Source organism: Juglans regia, chromosome 13 (assembly GCF_001411555.2).
Source record: "Juglans regia cultivar Chandler chromosome 13, Walnut 2.0, whole genome shotgun sequence".
NCBI lineage: Eukaryota > Viridiplantae > Streptophyta > Magnoliopsida > Fagales > Juglandaceae > Juglans > Juglans regia.
In genome coordinates this window covers 35,442,400-35,463,657 of record NC_049913.1, presented here as the reverse complement: position 1 = coordinate 35,463,657, position 21,258 = coordinate 35,442,400, and the positions used below count along the sequence as shown (strand labels likewise).

The 21,258-nt window shown below is 31.8% G+C and overlaps 1 protein-coding gene across 1 annotated transcript; it reads right to left on the bottom strand.

The window, feature by feature from the left end:
• Nucleotides 1–4,736: 4,736 nt before the first annotated feature.
• On the bottom strand, nt 4,737–9,346 carry LOC118344261 (phosphatidylinositol 4-phosphate 5-kinase 1-like). Its single transcript, XM_035684442.1, has 8 exons — nt 7,843–9,346; nt 7,579–7,743; nt 7,280–7,445; nt 6,973–7,083; nt 6,696–6,889; nt 6,464–6,594; nt 6,280–6,373; nt 4,737–5,538 (listed from the first exon to the last, which is right to left on the bottom strand). The coding sequence occupies exons 1-8, from the start codon at nt 9,009–9,011 to the stop codon at nt 5,229–5,231; spliced, it is 2,340 nt and encodes a 779-aa protein (XP_035540335.1). The 5' UTR covers nt 9,012–9,346; the 3' UTR covers nt 4,737–5,228.
• Nucleotides 9,347–21,258: the final 11,912 nt, after the last annotated feature.

Sequence of the window (21,258 nt, the reverse complement as noted above, 5' to 3'; positions counted from 1 at the left end):
TCTCTTCTTATATTCGTGATGTCTACTCCTGTACATAAATAATATATATATATATATTTATGTAAGAACAGATTAGAGGTAATATTCTGAGTCAAATTCAAATACTGTCGTATCACTATCATAATGAGCTTCTGAGATTTTAGCTCAGAAAATTAAAAACCAGAATAGATCAGACGTCTGAGAATTATACAATTGGACCTAAACAAAAACAAGAGATTTATAATATATCTCTTATATATACAGTAGTTGATGATTTTGCAACGAAAAACTGATCAACGACATTTATAAGTATGTTGAGTTTGTTTCTAACTTCTTATATATATATATATACACATGACTACATGCATGCAATATGGTACGTACGTAGCATTATAGTATCCAAGTCATGGCTTATATATAGTACATACTAATATTATACCATAATATAATATGTATACAACTACTATAGGTTGTGACTTACTTAATTATGTATTTATAGAATATGTATATTCTAGCTATATGGCTATTTTTTTTTTCCTAATCTGCTATATTTATTTCTTAAATATAGCGCATATATATATCCATATATACTATAGTATATATGCTATGGACAGGGGCGGAACTAGGATTTGGTGCGTGAGGGAGATTAACAAAGTGTTATATGTATGGGTGAACAGTAACCAGCATTTAAGGTAGCAAAGTATGTCACTGACATTTAACATTAACTATATAAGGTTGTTATCTAGAGACTAATTAAATTATTAAAGCCACATATCTAAACCTCTCACTTGAGCTTCATCGGACTCAAGTGAATGATAAAAATTAAGATAGAAATAACCATATAAGATTTTTTGAAGCAAATGATAAAAATTAAGTAAACAAATAAAAACTTTTTTGTTGAATCTAAGATTGAATATTGTAAAGTCTCTATAATATAGATAGAAATAGCTATGTGAGATTTGTTGCATTCACTCCTAATTGTTATCTCGATGGTAGTATATATGTACTTACTAACAAAACTAATCCAAACAAGCTAATTAGTGGAAGACTTGAAAGAAAAAGTACAAATAAATAGGAAAAATCTGGTTGTAAATTTACCAACTAGCTTATAAAAAGAGACAAAGATATTTTCTTATCTCTTATGAGATGTAAAAAAAAAATATAAGAATGTGAGATTTTATTAATGACAAAAAATATGTATGTATAAAAAAATTATTAAAAAACTAAAAGAAACCTAGACAACTAAATACTAAATGAGATTTTTGAAAATATTTTTTTTTTGGGAGGGGGACAAATTATCTTTATATTAGGAAATCTTTGAAAAAAATTATATACTAAAGCATGTTTTTTATTTTATTTTTTATTTTTTTTAGGGCAATCATCAACGTAGGTCCGCCCTGGCTACGGAGAATTTTAAAATAAAAATTATACTCTTGATCATCTATCCATAACTATGTCATTGGATTTCATTCAAGATATTGGAGTATTGTCCAAAAGAATTGCAACATCATTAAAAAATAAATTTTAATTATTGTATTGTGCATTTTTAAATTTTAAGATGATTTATTAAATCAAGTTTGAGTAGTCTATACACCTAACCAAAGTATGACAAAAAGATAAATATAGGTTGTGTGAAGTGTAAAGAAATGCACAAAAAAATTATTTAAAAAAAAAAAAAAAAAAACGAATCCGCAAGTTGACATGCATGCAACTAATCTAATGTCCAAACCTTAGCAAAACCCTTGAATTTTTTAACAATATTTAATTTGTTGAAATCTAGCTTAGATTTAATACATTGTACTGATCTTTGTGGGGATTTTTAAGGTACATATATAAATCAAGATTAATTTATTTTCTAATCAATTTTTAAAGGGTTATTGGCGATAAGTATTACTTTTAAGGTACATTACTGTTTTAAGAATAATAATAACCTTACTACTTATCTACTATCTTTCTACTACTCTTTTAAATTTTTAAATTTTTTTTTAACTTAAAGGTTAAGAAAGTGACTATTAGTAAAATTATATATTTTTTAAAATTTTTTCTTAATTATTAAAGATATTAAAAAATACTTAAAAAAAATTTAAAAAAAACCAAACAAATAAAAACAAATATACTAAAAATAATAAAGCAGTGATAAAAAGGTTGTCAGTCTATAAATACCCCTGTTTTAATGGCTAATGCACTCTACTTACCATCCAATAGAAGTGTTTATTAGACATGACTCTTTACATATATTTCACTTCTCTATAATATATATATATATATATATATGAAAATCTTCTCATCGTGTAAATTCCACACTCCACACCCTTTGTGCTGCAAACTATTTTTTTTTTTTATGCCATTAAAATTGGAGTATTACATATATATATTATTTCGAAATGAACCTTAAAATAATTGATCATTTTGAGTCCACTATATACAAACAAAAAAAAAAAAGGTACGTTGTGTCACGCAAAATAAAGACAAAAGTCATTAAAATAAGAAAATCTAATTATATAATATTTATTAATTGTACGTTTTACTTTTTTTATTTTTTTTGAAAACGTACGATTTACTTAATTGTCACCAGAGCATACATACTCTACAATATTAATGGGTACGCAATCCGAATAAAAGTACATTCATTAGGTCGGAATTATGCTATGGATGGATCCACAATGCCACATCATCTTCTGATCTATTAATTAATTTGCAATTTTATATACTGAGAATTAATTACATCCCATTGGCAAGCTGACAATCATTCTTCCTTTTTCTTTCCCCTTTTTTTTGGGGAGGAGGGGGGTCAACCCTGTCGTCCTTTCGACGAAACACGTGCTATTACATGCGCTAAACTACTGAAAAAATAAATAACAAAATAATAATAAAAAAAAACAGAGAGAGACCTCTATCTTTCTCAACTACGGTTTTTTTTTTAAAAAAAAAAAATTTATATAAACAACCTCTGATTTGAAACTTTCTTTTAAAGATGAGTAACATTACGTATCAGTTAATATTTATTTTTATACTTCACGTCTATATTTTTTTATAAGATATAAGATGTAAATAATGACTGATGAAAAAAAAAATTCTTTAGAGAGACTTCTCCAATCTTCCTCAATTATTGGTCATGGTTTAGTTATTTCAAGAACTATTTAAATATAATTTCCATAAATTCAATTTCTTGACAAATAAAATTGATAAAAAAAAACTTTGTTCCTTTTTCTAATATATCATTATTTTTTTATCCATGTAATATTTAAGATTTCCTTTATAACCTCAATTGATATGATCTCCTTTTATTATCTCAACAAGCGTCCCTTTCTTTGCTAAAAATAGAGAGATATGATCTAATTGTTGCATGTGTGGCAAAAGGGATATGTATTGTAACACACAAGTACATTAACATGATATTGTAGATTCCATGTGAGAGAGAGAGAGAGAGAGAGATTGCCCTCTCCCCTCACTTAGAAGGATAGGAATTGTATTTTTCTTTTTCCAAGCACGCATTATTCTGAAGCCAACACGTCAGCTATCTCTTAAGATGAATAATTATTAGATACTCTCGGACGGATAACGTGATATTCTCATCTTATCGTAATATGTCATATAATTAAAATTACTTATGTAAGCATAAATTTTAATCAACATAACATCATATGATAAGATGAGAGTACCATGCCATAATTAATAAGCGTAAAATATGTAATTGAAATAAGAGTTGCGAATTTGAATTCATGAACAATAGTACGTTACTATGATAACTTTATATTATTATCAGTATCTTGAAAACAAAAAAAGATGGAACGAGTACTGTTTAATTACTTGATTAGTTTTATAATACAACATGAAAAATCTATACATTATGTTCCTTGTTTGGAAGTGATCCTTCTATTCATTCTATGTTCTTAGTTGTTAGAATTTGTTCATATTGAGCAAAGGCAATTCAAGAAACAAGATCGTGTTTGTTAAAAAAAAAAAGCATTATATCCCGTCAAGTGATATAAATCCATTTTAAATCAATCATCATCAAGTGGCACCACAGTGTCTGAAAGAGAGGAGAGCTGGGGTTTGGTATGAGCAAGAGGAGTTTAGAAGCTCCCAAAAAGAGAAGAGAAGTAGGTCAAAAAGAGAAGAAGAAAAGTGTACTGCACCAGAGTTTCGACCCCATCTGTGTGTGTAGGGTAGGGCAGCCCGGGCAGGACCACCTCTCTCTCTCTCTCTCTCTCTCTCTACAGTCTACCCCACACACAGCCTCACCACTTTCAGATACCAACAATTGGGTGCCTGCCACGTTGATCATTATAGATTCCCCAGATTTTGTAACTAGACAGTGTGTGGGCACCGATTTCAATTTTTTTATATATATATTTCTTTTGAAAATGAGTTCGATACAAAGAAAATAGCATAGAAAACAATTTCTAGATAATAAAAAAGAAAGAGAAGGGAGAGGAGTAACTAAACTGAGCAAGCAAAGTGAAGAAGAAACAAGAAAGGCCAGCGCATCTTTTATGGTGCTTTCTCTCCTTTTCATGTCTTTACTACTCTTGCTGCCCATTGCCTTCCTTTCACTGCAAAAGCAATACAATTGACCCCATTTCCATTACTTAATAAGAGTTTCATTTTCCTTATATTTTATATAAACAGCAGACAAAAAAGCGTGACCCAAAGGGTTAGAATTCCCCCCCCCATGGGGCCTCGCTGGCAGGTTGTGTTATAACACCACCACCCATATTTCCCTTTCCTTTTGAAAATATCTTCCACAAAAATAATTCCATGGGCAAATGGAATTCCATAATCCATCCTTTCTATAAGACTGTACACTTATTCCAAGTCTCCCCTTTTTTAATCTTCTCTGTGGGCAACATTTTCCTGGCTTTCCCTATACCCCTATTCTTTCCAATCTTCACATTCCTTGATTACCACAAAAATTTTAACCCCAAGGAAAAAAAAAAAAAAAAAAGCAAATCAAAATCCAATCCCTCCCACACCGCATGTACAAGTGCTTTACCCCTTCCAGAAGTAACAACACCCGGCTGTATCTTCAAAATTCGGCCACTACCGCCCCCAACCCACCGACTAGAGGTTGTCGGGTCACTGCCACCGCATAGCAGCGGGGCCTGGCTTCTGACCCATGCATTTGCTCCAACCGATGAAGAGCTCATGATTCCCAGCCTTTTTCTCTAGAAAGGTTCAGAATGAGATGGAGATTCTTCTCAATCCAACAGTACTGGTTCACCATCGACAATATTCTTGTCTGCGTGCTACCTGTCTTCTATAAAGATTCTCCCTATGAAATCCCGAAATCTCCTTGAGTAGAGCTTTGGATCAACAGCTGAAATCTTAGTTGGGTCAGCTTGAAAGGATTTGTATGCATGCTCTATCTTCTTGCTGATATCATAGTCCTGTAAAATGTCGATGATCCCAAAATAAAGGACTACTTCGCAGCTCTCACCACTGCGTGAAGGGGTCAACCGGCTGATACCACCAGGAGTATACTGATCGAAGTCACTCCTCCTGGCCATCCGCTCTGCTCTTGCAGGCATATTCGCTCCTAACCTGATCAAGGGCTTTCTGATACAGAAAATGTTTCATTTTCAAAATTCAGTAAAAATATGGTCCTTCCATATAAGCATGAAAATTTCATTTCTTAACCAAACTAAACGCATCAATAAACCAAAACAACCCATTTCATATTCTTTTCTTAACCAAACTAAACGCATCAATAAACCAAAACAACCCATTTCATATTCTTAGGAGCCCTCTAATCTCCCATGTCCTCCTACATAGATATAGGTAAATGCTAATCTTATCTAACGGAAAATACTTGGCTCAATCAGAAGTGATTTTTATCAAATTTATTTTTACGATAATCGGCAATCAAGAAACGGAATGAGCAAGACTGAGCATCTTTGGCAACAAAATTCATAAGCCATTCAATGGCAGAATTAGCAAGGGCAAAACTTATTTGAGAAAGCATTGGACAATAATACCCCTCTATATGCCCCCCCCACATACAACTGTTGTCTACTGAACTATCCCCACAGAATCGCTAAGACAATCCAAGTAACTTTCAATAATTCCAACAAGCATGTTCAATCCATTAATGCAATAAAAATAAGACAAAGCTTAACAAAAATGCGAACTCTGATTGACAGTTTTTTTAAATGATAACATTGAATAAGGCATACATTTTATGATAAATTGAAAATGGTTTTTCACAATTAACCTCGAGGATATTCCAACAGATTCCACAGCAACACTAGGTGATTAGAACAATCAACAAACTGAGGAAGCAACAGTTAAAAAACATACCGGCCAGCTAAAATTTGATCCATGTTGTGTAGCTCCGCTTCAAGGAAGCGGCATCCTCGCATAAACTTTTCATTCTGATATGAATCCTTTTTGCCTGAAAAATGTGCACATTCACTTCAACATCCATATGATCTCCATAAATCCATTGATCAGTGAAATATATGATATGGAATTAATTGATTACCAGTGCGCAATACAAACGGTGATAACCCCATTTTATCACATGTATTGTCATCACGGAAGTGAAGACCAACCAAAAGACTGTAGTCCATGATTCCCTCCGCCTCCAAGAACTCACAATCACGATCGATTTGTCTGAGCAAGGTTTCAAGCATGTTATGTCAGATGAAAGGACCAAATAGAGAAACCTGAGTGAATCAAATTAGAGGAGATACTGGCACACAGTTTGAACTTACTTGACAAGCTCTTGGTACCAACTCTGCTGGAGGCGAAAGACAAAATTAAGATCAAGGTCCTTGAGGGTCGTGGTTTCATCAATCTCACCCTCTGGCATATCTGTTGTGCGGCCATGAGAGGATCCCTTAAGGTCAAATCGTCTATGGATGCGATACTCTGAGCAGAATAAGTTGCCCATCACGATGAACCGAGTCTGCTTCCCAATCACATGACACAATCAGATAATCGTATAAATCAATTAAAGCTATATACCAGAAATTATCTCGCAACGCCCACCTTCTGGCCACCAATTGGTTTGACACAATGCACCCCAAAGAATTTTGTCACCAGGGAATTGTCATACCGATAAACATGTTTGTAGTAACTTGGAAGCATCCTAAGAAGCACCTACAAAAAGGATTACCAAACTTTGAGACACAATCTAATTGTTCCTCCTCTCACGAGTCATGCTTGGTGAAGAAAGTATAGCAGACAAAAAAAAAATTAATGTAAACTATGCCAGTAATTCTATTGAATTGATTTTCATATATTGGGTAAGTTTGAACTTTAGCAAGACAAAAAGGTCAAAAGACGGGCAACAAACCTTGACTTCTGATTTCTTCACTGTCTTTATCATAAATCTATCATCCTGGGTAAGGTAAAAGAAGCTTCCGCTCTTCCCCGGTGAAGAAAGCTCTCGGAGGGCATCATTCCCACAAATAGCCATCATGTAGTCAGCAGGATCTACTTGGAATAACTCTCTCAAATGTCTGAAATAAGGCCCCAAAACAGAAATACCTCGTCACCATAGCAGAAAAAATAGCAGTACAAGACATTCGAGCGAAATTGGGAAAGAAATTGACAAGCAAAATCAAGAACTACAAAAGGCAAATTAAACAATACCTAAACACCATGGGGCAGTAATCTTTCCACCGGAACTCTGTCGACTGATGGGGAGGCGTTATCTTCGATCCTTCGGGTGGAAACCTAGTCCAGTACTTCTCCTTGGGATCGAAATCAGTACACTTAAGCTCATGCAACAAAGACGCGTGCTTTCCAACAGAATACCTAAGACAAACAATAAATTCAATACTCAACTTCAAAACCTATGAATAAACATAATAATAGAAACTAAATCGAACCCATAACCACAGCTCAACAAATTACCTAATTCCCAGTTGAAGATTAAGCATCAAATCGTAATTCTTATGCCCCTTTGATATTGTCTGCCCAGGCTTTTTGGCCTCGCCCGTGAAACAGCACGGCCTCCGCGGAAACTGTCGAATCCCGTCCCGATCTAACCCCGTCCCGTTCCGATAAAACATGGAGGCCTCCACATTGTCGACTATATCGCAGGTGATATCCCCGGCTTCTCCATCTGATTCCCATATACAAATCCTTGGAAAACTCCGCTCTGTCAAGCTTCCTCTTGCGCCGTCCACGGATGACCTCTTCCGCATCGTTATCGTCAAATTATCATCATCAAGAAAAGCGCCATTGCCGCTTTTGAAGCATTGCTCTTTGCCATTTCCCGGATAGAACGTCCCATTCGGTAGCTGAATCTTAAGGTCTTTGTTCCAGCTACCGACATAGCAGCTCCCATCCGGCCAAGTGAAAACCCCGCTCCCGTTGGGAACGCCGTTGTCCCATTCGCCGTCGTAACGGTTCCCGTTGGCCCAAATCAGGATTCCCCGGCCAGAAATCACGCCGTTCTTCCATTCGCCCACGTACTCGTTGCCGTTCTTCCATACGTACCGGCCTTGCCCGTCTTGTACGTTACGCTTCCAGTAGCCCTCGTAGTAGTCGCCGTTGGCGTAGCGCCTCTGGCCATAACCGTGCTTCCGATCAGAGCTCCAGGACCCTCGGTAGGAGTCGCCGTCAGACCCGATGAAGGTCCCGAACCCCTCCATCCGACCCGACTTGAAGTCGCCCTCGTAGGTAGCGCCAGAGGGCCACGACAATCTTCCTTTCCCCGAGGCCTTCCCTCTCCGCCACTCCCCTTCGTACATGCACCCGTCGGTCCACAGGTACTTCCCCGATCCGTGCGGCGCACCCGCAAAGCTACCCATGTAGAGATCGCCGTTCGGTAGGGCCTTCTCGACCGTCGACGGGGACGCGACTCCGACACTCAAGGTAGGCGAGGTCGTCAAGGTGGTCGGCGTCACTCTCCGCGAAGCGGCTTGGGATCTGCAACGGCCTACTCCGACTAGCTGAAGCGGTTTCTGGGTATCCTTCCCTAGCTTCTCCTCCTCTGATTTCTTCTTCTTGCTGCTGGAAACGATGTCGTTAAGCTCGTCACAGAATAGTGCCGCTTCACGCATTTTTGGGTCATTCATACAAGCCAAGCTCTCTCGCTTACCCTGTATTTAAGACCTATATACGAATTATTTACAGCATTACTGGATTTCACTCTGTTTCTCAATCCAGGAAGGGAAGACTCGCCGGAGCGTGGAGTATTTCGTAGTTTCTCTCTCCAGAACTTCCCCTTTTTTCCTGTGATCTCTCTCTCGCAAACTCCCTTCAGTTCTTTGTGCGTATAGAAAAGAGGTGGGAATCCTCCAAACATCCACAACAGTCACAGGAGAGAAGCGGGGAGAGAGAGAGAGAGAGACAGAGACAGGGAGACATAGGGGTACTGTGACTATATGCGTGTGAACACTGAATATATGAAAAAACCCCTAAAAAAAAGGAAAGGTGTGAGAGAGAATGACATTCAGTAGCCGGCTTTACCTAGCCAACATGGTGCTACGAAACAGAGAGTACAGCACCAGCTCGGCTTTTTAAATCTTATGACGAATATACCCTTCTCTTTTCGTATTTTTTGAGAATTATGTTATTCTATTTTTATACTCCCACCTCGCAATGGGTTGATGGGATGGCTTATTGTATTTTCGGGTTATGTTGGTGTTAATGAAGTTATAAATATTTGATTATATAGATTAATTTGAATTCGTTAAGTTAAAGATATCAAACTTTTTAATTTATTTAAATAATATGTCAGATCATTCATTTTGATCTATTTAATAATTAATTATAAATATGTTAATATGACACGATTCATTTAAATATGTTTGTTTCATATAAATAGATTGAATTAAAATACATAACTCATTTGACCTCATTAATATAATTTCATATAAAATTTAAAATCTATATTTATTAATAACCACAATATCTTAAAAAAATATATCAATGTTTTTCAATTTTTAATATATAATAAAACCATATTACAAACCATACAATAACAAATATGAGCATTAGTCTAAAATTATAATCCCAACAATAAAAACATAAGTATATTGAGAAATACTAATATAATAACTTAACAATAATAAAATTTTCATTTTAAAATAAATTCTAAAATGATCAAAATGGATTAATTTATGTTAAACAGGTTGATCCATTATTGACTAATTTATAAATCATGTTTTAGCGGATCTGCCAATTTTGAGCCGAACACATTAACATCAAACTCAAATTCGTTAATTTCATGTCTTGTTTGTATTGAGTTTACGAATTGTGTCACATATTGTCACCCCTAGGCTGATATGAATAATTTAATTAGTAATTTTATAAATTGATGATGAAAATTAAATTTATTATATATTATTTTTTTGATTTATCAATCAAATTAAACCTTTAATTTTCATTCAATTTTCCCATCTTTCTTTTTCTTCCATTCCCATGAGAGTGTGTTCGGATTTAGGTAGGGATATAAATGCATGCGATGCAGATCCTTAATTAAAAACTTTAGTCGAATTATAGAGAATATGCATATAAATGATTGAAAAATTTATTAAGTATTTCTATTTCTATCAAACATTTGAGATGATAAGAGAATATGCTGACGAAAAATGATCCATTTTCAAATAAAAGATTAATGAAACATGAAATGAAATTGTGATAAGAATGATAAAAGGCATTTCACATTCTATTTCTATGGGTTACTCTCTCCTCTCTTGAGTTATCTCCAAGCTCTGGTTTCATCGTGACGTGACGGAATTGCCTAGAAATTTCAACGTGTATATCACTACTACCTTTTTGACCTATTTGCCCTTTCTTCAAAATAAAAATATAAACATAAATCCCACTTTTCCGGATTTTAATATATTCTCAAAATAAATTTACAAATTAAGATGTAATATATTAAATTAAATTTATAATAAAAATAATTTTTTAAATATACACTATTAAATTAATATATTAAATTAAATTTATAATAAAAATAATTTTTTAAATATACACTATTAAATTACATTAATTTATAAAATTATTATTGTCAAATCCACCTTTAATTACTATATTATTACTAATCAAAAGAGACTCAAGGAAACTAGCATAAATCACTCTTAAGCTACGTTTGGATATTAAAGTTTGTTGAGTTGAGTTGAGTTGAGATGATAAAATATTATTAAAATCTATTTTTTAATATTATTATTTTAGAATTTGAAAAAGTTAAATTATTTATTATATTTTGTGTTGAAATTTAAAAAAGTTGTAATGATGAGTTGAAATGAGTTGATGATCCAAACGAAGCCTTATACGATGTCCCAAAGCAAAATTATGTATTGTAGAGGTTTTGATTCAAAATTCATTTCAAATCATCTCATTTGATTTTATTTAATCATTACAAATTTTCATACAAAATATAATATACAAATTAAATTTTTTAAATTTTAAAATAAAAAATAATATTCTAATAATATTTTATTTAACTTTCATATCATCTCAACTCATTATCCAAACCTCTCTCAAATACTTTTGTTTAAGTGAGTTATCAAACCTTAATAGGATTTAAATTAATTGACTATAGTTAGATCCAATAATAAAATATTCAAATATTGTGAACTCTTTTTAAAAAATAGTAATGTCTGTTATAGTAAATATAATTTCTTATAGTGATTATCAAATTTATCCATGACTTACATATTTTAAAATTATAAAAATTATTTCTCAAATTGACAGTAGTATCGTATAGTTCATTTGTCGTGTGTATTATATTTTTTTCAAAATTAGAAACTTAGATATTATCAAGCTTTGTAGTTTGATCTGAATTATTTTTGGTGGGTACGTAATAATATCTTAGAATTAATCTTTTAAATTAAATAATACCATTTAAATATTTTACTAAATATATTATACATAATGACTTGGAAATACAATTTATGATGTAATAATTGTTCTCTTGTAAATTAGGGTGACGTGGTGGGTGGTGGAGGATGAATGATAAGCACATGGACTGGAGTTATCCTTGGGCATGGCCCACTTCGTGGCCCGAATCAAGTAGTGCGTCGTCCAATTAAGGTTTTTATGACTTTTGTGAGGTCGTGAATTCAAATGTGGAATTTTGATATATGTATGTATGAGATAGGCTGTAACGCTGAAACACATCTATTCAAAAAAGAAAAAAAACGCTGAAAGACATCATTTTTATTTTTCCGGCTACAAGAGCATCTTTATTGATATGGTCAAATAAAAAGATTAACTAAAATTTATATAATTGATATAAAAAAAAAATTATATATTAAATTAGACAAATCTAAAATAATTTAAATTCTTATTATAATGATTGGTTAAAAATGAAGAACTACAATTGATTCACTAAATATTAAAATATTAATTTCTTACTCTAAGTAAAAATACTAATTAGTTTGTAATTAATAAATTTAGATAAATTTAATCAAATATTTTTTATTATTAGCATTAAATGACTTTTAAAAATATAATTTTTTAATATTAATTTAATTAGAACATTATTATTATTATTATTAACATTTAATTGGTAGAACTATAAAATGTGATAAAAATATATTGAATAAAAAAATTATAAAATTAATAATATTTTATTATTATATAAAAAGTGAATGAATAATCTAACGGGTGAATTAAGTTTAAATAAAATAGATAAATATAAAAAATATGATATTAATTAAATTTTAAAAATAAATTTAATCAAGCGAACGAGAATATTCTAAACAGTTGTAGGATGGGTGCATTACTTTAAATACTTTTTTCATCCGAAGTGTCCGAGACTGCTAATCTAGGTTGCTGACGTTATAAAACTTAGGTTCCAAGTTTCATATTCGACATTGGAAATTTAGAACCGCTTCTTCTTCATGCATGTCCTCTAATTTCATATAAATATATATATATATATATATATATATATATATATATACTAGTGGTGATAAACGTGCAAAGCACGTTTGCCACATCTATCAAATTAAAAAAAAAATAAAATATAACTTTGAATATTAAAATATTTTAATGTATAAAAATAAAATTATTATTTATTTATGTTCATCATTTATTATGAAATTTAAATTATATTAAAAATTCGAATTAATTAGATAATTTTTTTTCTTAAAAATGTACAGTAAAATTTTATTATTTATTTAATGATAAAAAATTAGTATTTTAATTATCTATTTTATGTTAGTTTAAATCAATATTTAAACTTCTATCGTTATATTAAATCTGAAAATTAAAGATGAAGAGTTGTAATTTAAAACCTATAAATCAATATTTTTCCTCACCTTTCATTTCTCTCTCTCTTTCATTCCCCACTCACAATTGTGGTATTACGTCGCACATTGACATTCACACAGACGAACCTAAAAAGAAACAAAAAAACAAAACAAACATGAAAAAAAAAAAAAAAAACCTCTTTACTGTTCATAACAGTAATGAACAGTATATGAATATGCGAAAAAAAAAACCACACAGCTTATTTACTGTTCATTACTGTTGATTAACAGTAATATGATAGCCTCTTTTAAGATATCGACAAATATATATATATATATAATTTGAAGTTAATTTTAAGTGTATGATAGAATATTTATATTTTAATTATCTATTTTATGTTAGTTTAAATCAATATTTAAACTTCTACCGTTAGATTAAATCTGAAAATTAAAAATGATATATCACTTTTAGTATTACTCTATAAAAGTCTAAATAACTTAAATAAAAATCTAAAAAATACTTATCACACAAATTTGATCCAATCAATTCAATTATATATACTTGCTTTTACAAATTCTAATATAATCACTAAAAATTCAAGAATTATAAATAACAATTACATAACAATTCGACTATAAAGCAAGCATTTGACAGAAGTAATAATTTATTTTACTCTTTAGATAAATACAAAAAAAAGTCTATTTAAAGAGAAAGAGATAATATAAACATTTGCGGAAAAAAACATGCGAAAAAAAAAAAAAAAACTTTACACTGTTTATTATTGTTGATGAACGGTAATAAAGGTAATATAAACAATTGTAAAAAAAAAAAAAAAAAAAAAAACTCTACACTGTTCATTACTGTTGATGTTACTTTAAATTGAAGTTAATTTTAAGTGTATGATAGAATATTTATATTTTAATTATCTATTTTATGTTAGTTTAAATCAATATTTAAACTTCTACCGTTAGATTAAATCTGAAGATTAAAAATGATATATCACTTTTAGTATTACTCTATAAAAGTCTAAATAACTTAAATAAAAATCTAAAAAATACTTATCACACAAATTTGATCCAATCAATTCAATTATATATACTTGCTTTTACAAATTCTAATATAATCACTAAAAATTCAAGAATTATAAATAACAATTACATAACAATTCGACTATAAAGCAAGCATTTGACAGAAGTAATAATTTATTTTACTCTTTAGATAAATACAAAAAAAAGTCTATTTAAAGAGAAAGAGATAATATAAACATTTGCGGAAAAAAATATGCGAAAAAAAAAAAAAAAACTTTACACTGTTCATTATTGTTGATGAACGGTAATAAAGGTAATATAAACAATTGTAAAAAAAAAAACTCTACACTGTTCATTACTGTTGATGAACAGTAACATCAACAGTAATGAACAGTACCTGCATAGCCACTTTTAAGTTATAGCGCAAGGCGCAGATATATATGTGTGTGTGTGTGTGTGTTCAATTATTAAGTGTCGTACAGCTAGGTAAGGTGGACCACTAAGTAGTATGATTAATTTTGCAAAATGATCATTCATGCTTCATTAATTAGCTTGTTCCCTGTATATATCTAGGTTTGATTGCTACTGTATTTTATTTATTTTTTCCTAAAATATTTAAAAAAATCTACAACTAGTGACTTGCGTATTTTTTTTTTAAATATTTGAAAACAGTTAAAAAAAATATTTACAAAAAAAAAAAATTGATTACACTAGTTGACACGCCTAACTGTAAAAACTGGAAGGTACACTAACATCATTCCTATAATATGTATATAAATGATTTGTATAAATCTTAAATAGATAAGTTTTATATAAATTCTTGCAAAAAAATGAATTATACTAAAAAGAAAAGAAAAAAAAAAGTTGTAGTGAGATTTACTTATTATAACAAATTTATATGAAACTTTTCTATTGAGATTTGTGGCTAACATTAATCATACATGTGTGTGTCGGAGATCAAGTTTTTAATTTTTAGTTTTACGATGCTTGGAGGAAGGCTCATGGAAATTTCCTGCATGCACCGATGCACGGAACCTAAAAGAAGGCCTGCAGGCAACAGGGCCCGCAAGCTACCTAATTACTTCTTCAACTTTTCTACTTTAAGATTCCTATTGGTGAATATCTTTGCTAGCTTGAATGAATGATACTCTTTTGAACATGATATAGTCTTATGACTATGAGGCACCCAATCACCGGCCATATCACGTGGATATAAAGTTATAAACACACGCGCACACAAAGGAATTAGAGGAGAAATCAAAAGAAGGGACAAATTCTGGCTTCCACCAATCATTTCACCACTTAATTTACAAAGCTCGAGGAAATTGATGTAATGATTCTGTTTATAATTACTGTTAAGGATATAACTAATTATTAAATTTATTATACCCGAGACAGTAAATTGTCATTTTTTTTCCTCTATGTAAATGGAGCAATATTACATAGAGTCTTCAAATAGGAACTGCATTATAAGTTTAGTGAATTTTATCTTTAAAATTTTTTGAAATTACAATAATATCCTTATTAAAATAGTATTTTTTTTCATTTAATAAAATGCTTGCACATGCAGTCTCTACGTGGAGACTGCAAATAGAATTTCTCCTGTAAAGGCCCCCTCTTGTCCTAGTACAGGCCTTGCTTTTCTTGGTGCTAATGCTGACAAATTGGAAATTTTAAACCAAAACATGTCCTTGTTCGAGAAGGAAAAAAGGAAATTGATGGTGGATTCGACCTTCATTGAGCCTACAATTGCATGTGGGGAGAAATGTTTAATTGTCTCCCTTCTTACAGATCAATATCATAACCGAGAAGCCTTCAAAAATACGATGAAGAAAGTTTGGCAAACTGTTAGAAAACTCGCATTGAAGGAGTGGGGATTTAGATTAATGTTGGTTGAATTTGAAGATGACAGAGATAAACATTGTGTCATCAGAGAAGGGCCATGGTCATTTGATGGGAACCTTGTATTGCTAAAATTAATGGAAGGTGAGTTACAAGTTACAAAGATTCGTATTATAAAAGCCTCCTTTTGGGTAAGACTATATGATATGCCACTGCATGGCATGAATGAATGGGTGGGGAGATTGATTGGAAGTGTTATTTGAACTGTGGAGGAAGTGGATGTAGAATAGGGTGATGTTGCCTGGGGGAATATCTGTGGATCAGAGTGAAGATGTATATAACTCAACCTCTCATGCATGAAATAAAGATCAATTTAGGGACGTTTGGTTCTTGTTGGATTAGATTTGCATTTGGGCATTTACCTAACTTCTGCTATACATGTGGGAGGCTAGGCCATAACCACAAAGAATGTAAAATGCAGAACACACAATAGGAATGTGGATGTTGTGAAGCAAGAGAAGAGAATGTCAGTCTGGGGGGTGCATAAGTTTTTACAATATGAAAGTATTTAGGCTTACCTCGCTTGATTGGTAGATCAAAGAATAAAGCCTTCTCTGATATCAAGCATAGAGTGTGGAAGAAGTTGCAAAGCTGGAAGGAGAAGATGTTATCCCTGGGTCGAAAAGAGGTTCTTATCAAGGCTATAGCTCTCTCAATCCCTACTTATTCTATGAGCTGTTTCAAACTCCTTGGCAACTTACATCATGAACTTGAACAAATGATGACAATATTTTGGTGAGGTTAGAAAAAAGAGGAACATAAAATTCATAGAATTAGTTGGGCCAAAATGTTTGAGACCAAACATGTTGGGGGAATGGGTTTTAAGAATCTTAGAACTTTTAATAATGCTCTCTTAGCTAAGCAAGGGAAGATGATTATGTAAGAAACTTTTACTTTGCTCCACCAAGTTCTTAAAACTAAATACTTTCCAAGAGTCCAGATCTTGGATGCCAAGTTGGGCTATAATCCATCCCACTTTTGTGTGGAAAGGAATATGGTAGTCAAAACATTTTTGGCACTGAGGTGTAGATGGGGGTAGGTGAGGGCAAGTTCATTAATATATGGAGGGATCATAGGATTCTTTGTTATGTTAATCTATCCAACAACATGCGAGAAGAGAAAATCAGAGACAATAATGCAATTGTGGACAGTCTAATTGATCATCATACCAAGTTGTGGAATGTAGAGAAAGTGAGATTAGTGTTACCTACAGATGTTGCTAATAAGGTGCTGAAACTGATTCTCAACCTTGGTACATCAGTTGATAAGTTAATTTGGGCCCCTGAAAATAATGGACATTTTTGTGTGAAGGGTGCATATAGATTATTCAAAGCATCAAAGAAGATTGGGATGGAAGGTGAGTGCTCAAAATCTATATCCCTGCAGAAGTTATGGAAAAGTACATGGTCTATGCAGCTGCCTTCTAAAATCAAGATATTTGCTTGGAAAGCTTGTAAAAAGAGTTTGCCTACCAAACTTAATCTGAGAAAGAGGTAGGTTTTGAATGAGGAGATATGCCAATTTTGTGGTTCTGAGATTAAGGATGTGGCACATGCATTATGCTACTACTCTACTATACAAGAGTGCTGGGATAAACACTTGCCTATTGCTAGAGCAAAACATTCTTACAAAAATTACAATGATATTGCAGGCTAACTAAATGGGGTGGCGAGGAAGGATGATCTTGAACTTTTCTTTCTAATATCTTGGAGCTACTGGTACAGAAAATATAATGACTTTCGAGACCAAGTGCTTGCATCATGAACATGCTGTTAGGCATGCTCTCGCAGTGTAGAAGGTGTTTAAAGAATCTAAAGGGAAACCTTTAAAAAGTAGTGAGACACCATTGCAGATGGGAACATCCACCTCCAGGGGTGTTTAAATTAAATGTTGATAGAGCGATGTTTCCAATACATCACAGTGCATGTATTAGAGCACTTCTTAGAGAATAAGTGCTTACATCCTGAACATGCTGTTGGGCATGCTCTCGCAGTGTAGAAGGTGTTTAAAGAATCCAAAGGGAAACCTTTAAAAGCAGTGAGAAACCATTGCAGATGGAAACATCCACCTCCAAGGGTGTTTAAATTAAATGTTGATAGAACCATGTTTCCAATACATCACAATGTAGGTATTGGAGAAATTCTTAGAGATTGTAAGGATGAGGTACTTATAACAGCTGGCAAGAGAGAGTAGGATGTTAGTGATGCAACAAGAATTGAGATGCTGGTGATACTCAATGGCCTTCAGCTTATTGTTCACTTGGGAATCAACAACGTTATAATTGAAAGTAACTCTCTGATCATGGTAAAGGAGTTGCAACAGCCTGAGCCATCCATGTCTATGTTAGACAATGTCATAGAGCATGCAAAGGAGTTGATGGCAAGGTTCATCAGCTATGAAGTTCGACATGTAGGAAGAATGTGTAATGAAGTTGCGTATAGGCTTGCAAGACTTGCTTTGAATATCAAGGATATTAGCTTGTGGTGGGGATCTTTCCCTACTATAATTTCTCAAGTCCTATAGACTGAGAGATAGTTGTAAGGTTGATGATGTGTGTTAATGAAGTTCGTTTTCTATCAAAAAAAAAATTATTAAATTTATTATTTTCTATTGGTTTAAATTTTTAGAATAAGTAGTAATTCCATATAATATTAGAAGAAAGGTTAAATTCGAGTCCTAACTCTACACTTTACTCTATTATTGAATATTACTTTTATTGGACCAACTTATTGACACAAACTATGACCCACATATGATGGTCGGAAATGTTCCATATATAATTTATTAAATCTCTCTCTTTCCATTAATTTAAATTTTTGAGCCATGATTTGATAATTAGTTAGAGTTGGATCATCATTTAGGTGCATGCAATTTGCTTATGTTGCAACCATCTATCTAGGTGACTTCTCTTTTAGTTTTTGCGTCTAGAGATTATTCGACCTGAGGTTTTTAGTCTATAATTTCCAAATATATGGTTTCTTAAATTTTTGAAGCATTAACATGGGAGTTAGATTGAGAAAATTGTTGGAAATTCCTTTATATATCCCTTAGTTTTTATTCTAATAACATTATATTGTGATTACAAAAGAAAAATAATAAAGTCTTCAAATATTTAATAGACCTACCATAACACCTCGCTCTTCAATAACAAGGCCTTATATTTTAGGTTTTTTTTTTTTTTTGGTTTTTTATAAGCTTCTTGGATTTGTTTCCTTTTCTTTTTTGTCTTTTGTTTTTCCTTGACTTTTGGCTAATTATCTTTTTTTTTTTTTGGTTTTTCACTAAAATGTTTCCCCATCTTAACTAGCTGTGATTTAGATTTTAAAGTATATTTTGTACTTTATTCATTTGTTGGGCATGCAACGCCCTTTAATTCATGAGATCGTATAGCTTTCGGGTGTCACGTGACAATGGATACGTGGATTGTGGGGGGATCTTTGTAAAGTTGTAACGACTAATTGCCGTTTATCTCCGCCGCAACGACTGTTGGATATTCTCGCAAACGCGTGGGCTGCTGATGTTTTCAAGATGAACTCAGCCTTCACACGTCACGCGATTCAGGAGATAAAAACCCAAAAGTAATTACTTTATCTGTTCGTTATTTTTTCGAAGGCTTTTGAGGTATGTCGCCACTAATATTTTAGCAGTGAAACTGTTTAAATTAAAATGCTTGAATGAATTTTAAAAAATAAGATAAAAAAATTAAATACAAAATACAAAATATTCACTAAATAATTAAATTTAAATCTTTTTATAATTACAAGTTTTTATAATAAGTAATAATTTAATATGTTACAGAAGAGGTCCTAAATTAAAAGAGAATTTAGCCCACATAAGATTAGTAATATTATAATATCATATATACTTCATATGTTTTTGTAAGTTTATGTGAGGTTTGAATAGTGAGTTGAGTTGAGATGAAAATTAAAAATTAAAAAAATATTATTAAAATATTATTTTTTAATATGTTACAGAAGAGGTCCTAAATTAAAAGAGAATTTAGCCCACATAAGATTAGTAATATTATAATATCATATATACTTCATATGTTTTTGTAAGTTTATGTGAGGTTTGAATAGTGAGTTGAGTTGAGATGAAAATTAAAAATTAAAAAAATATTGTTAAAATATTATTTTTTAATATTTTTATTATTTTGAGATTTGAAAAAATTGAATTATTTATTATATTTTAAATTAAAATTTTAAAAAATTATAATAATTAAATGAGATAAATTGAAATCAGCTATCAATACAACTCACACGACAAGCAACAGTTTAGGCTTTAGCACGAAATTTTGTGTTCCACCTTTTCGTGGATATTATCAGAAAAACGTTAATGGAGAGTCAACCTTCTTTTTTTTTTTTTTTTTTTTATCGAATGTATTTATACAAAATTAATAGATTTGCATAAAAAAATAAAAAAGAATCTGGTTGTTGTGTAGACCATATCTAATAAAATTTTTATATGACATAATTTGATTTGAAGATAAATTTTAAAATTTAAATCTTACAAATTAAATTTGTAATGTGAATGTTATGATTTACACATCGATTTATGAATATAATAACTCGATAGCTAAATTACCAAATATTGATAGCCAATACCGATATCATAATTACAAAATCATAATGATAATGATCAATATGGATGAAATAAGAAAAGTAGAGACAAAGTTTAATGATGAACTCAACTTCAACCAAATATAATATATATATATATATATATATGTATCATGTGTATTGTCTTAAGTGTTGCTGTTCAATTAGATAGTTAATTTTACTAAGTTGCCGTTTCATTTATTAGCTCTCGAATGAGTCAAGTCCATGTAGTTAGAAGACTGGACGGATTCCATGCATTTTCAGCCCAGTTCTAGTTCATTTGGGCCCGGGCTTAATAAAGGTTTGATTGTTTCTTTTAGTGTTTGGAGGCCCAGTTTTGCACATTTGCCGCCCGGTTTAAAATATTTCCAGACCGTTACCACCGATTGAGCCCAATTTTGGTCCGACTCAATGTTATGTCCCTCCCCCCTACCCCAAAGTTCACTGTTCAGCATCGTCTTAGTTGGTTCTGTGCAGTTTTCTCGAATTTTGGTGGTATTCCTGTTAAATCTCTTTTCGTGAGAGTCAAGTCTCATTTTGGATCGATTAGAAACACAAGTCTGTCATCTTGAGAATCCTTCCTCTTT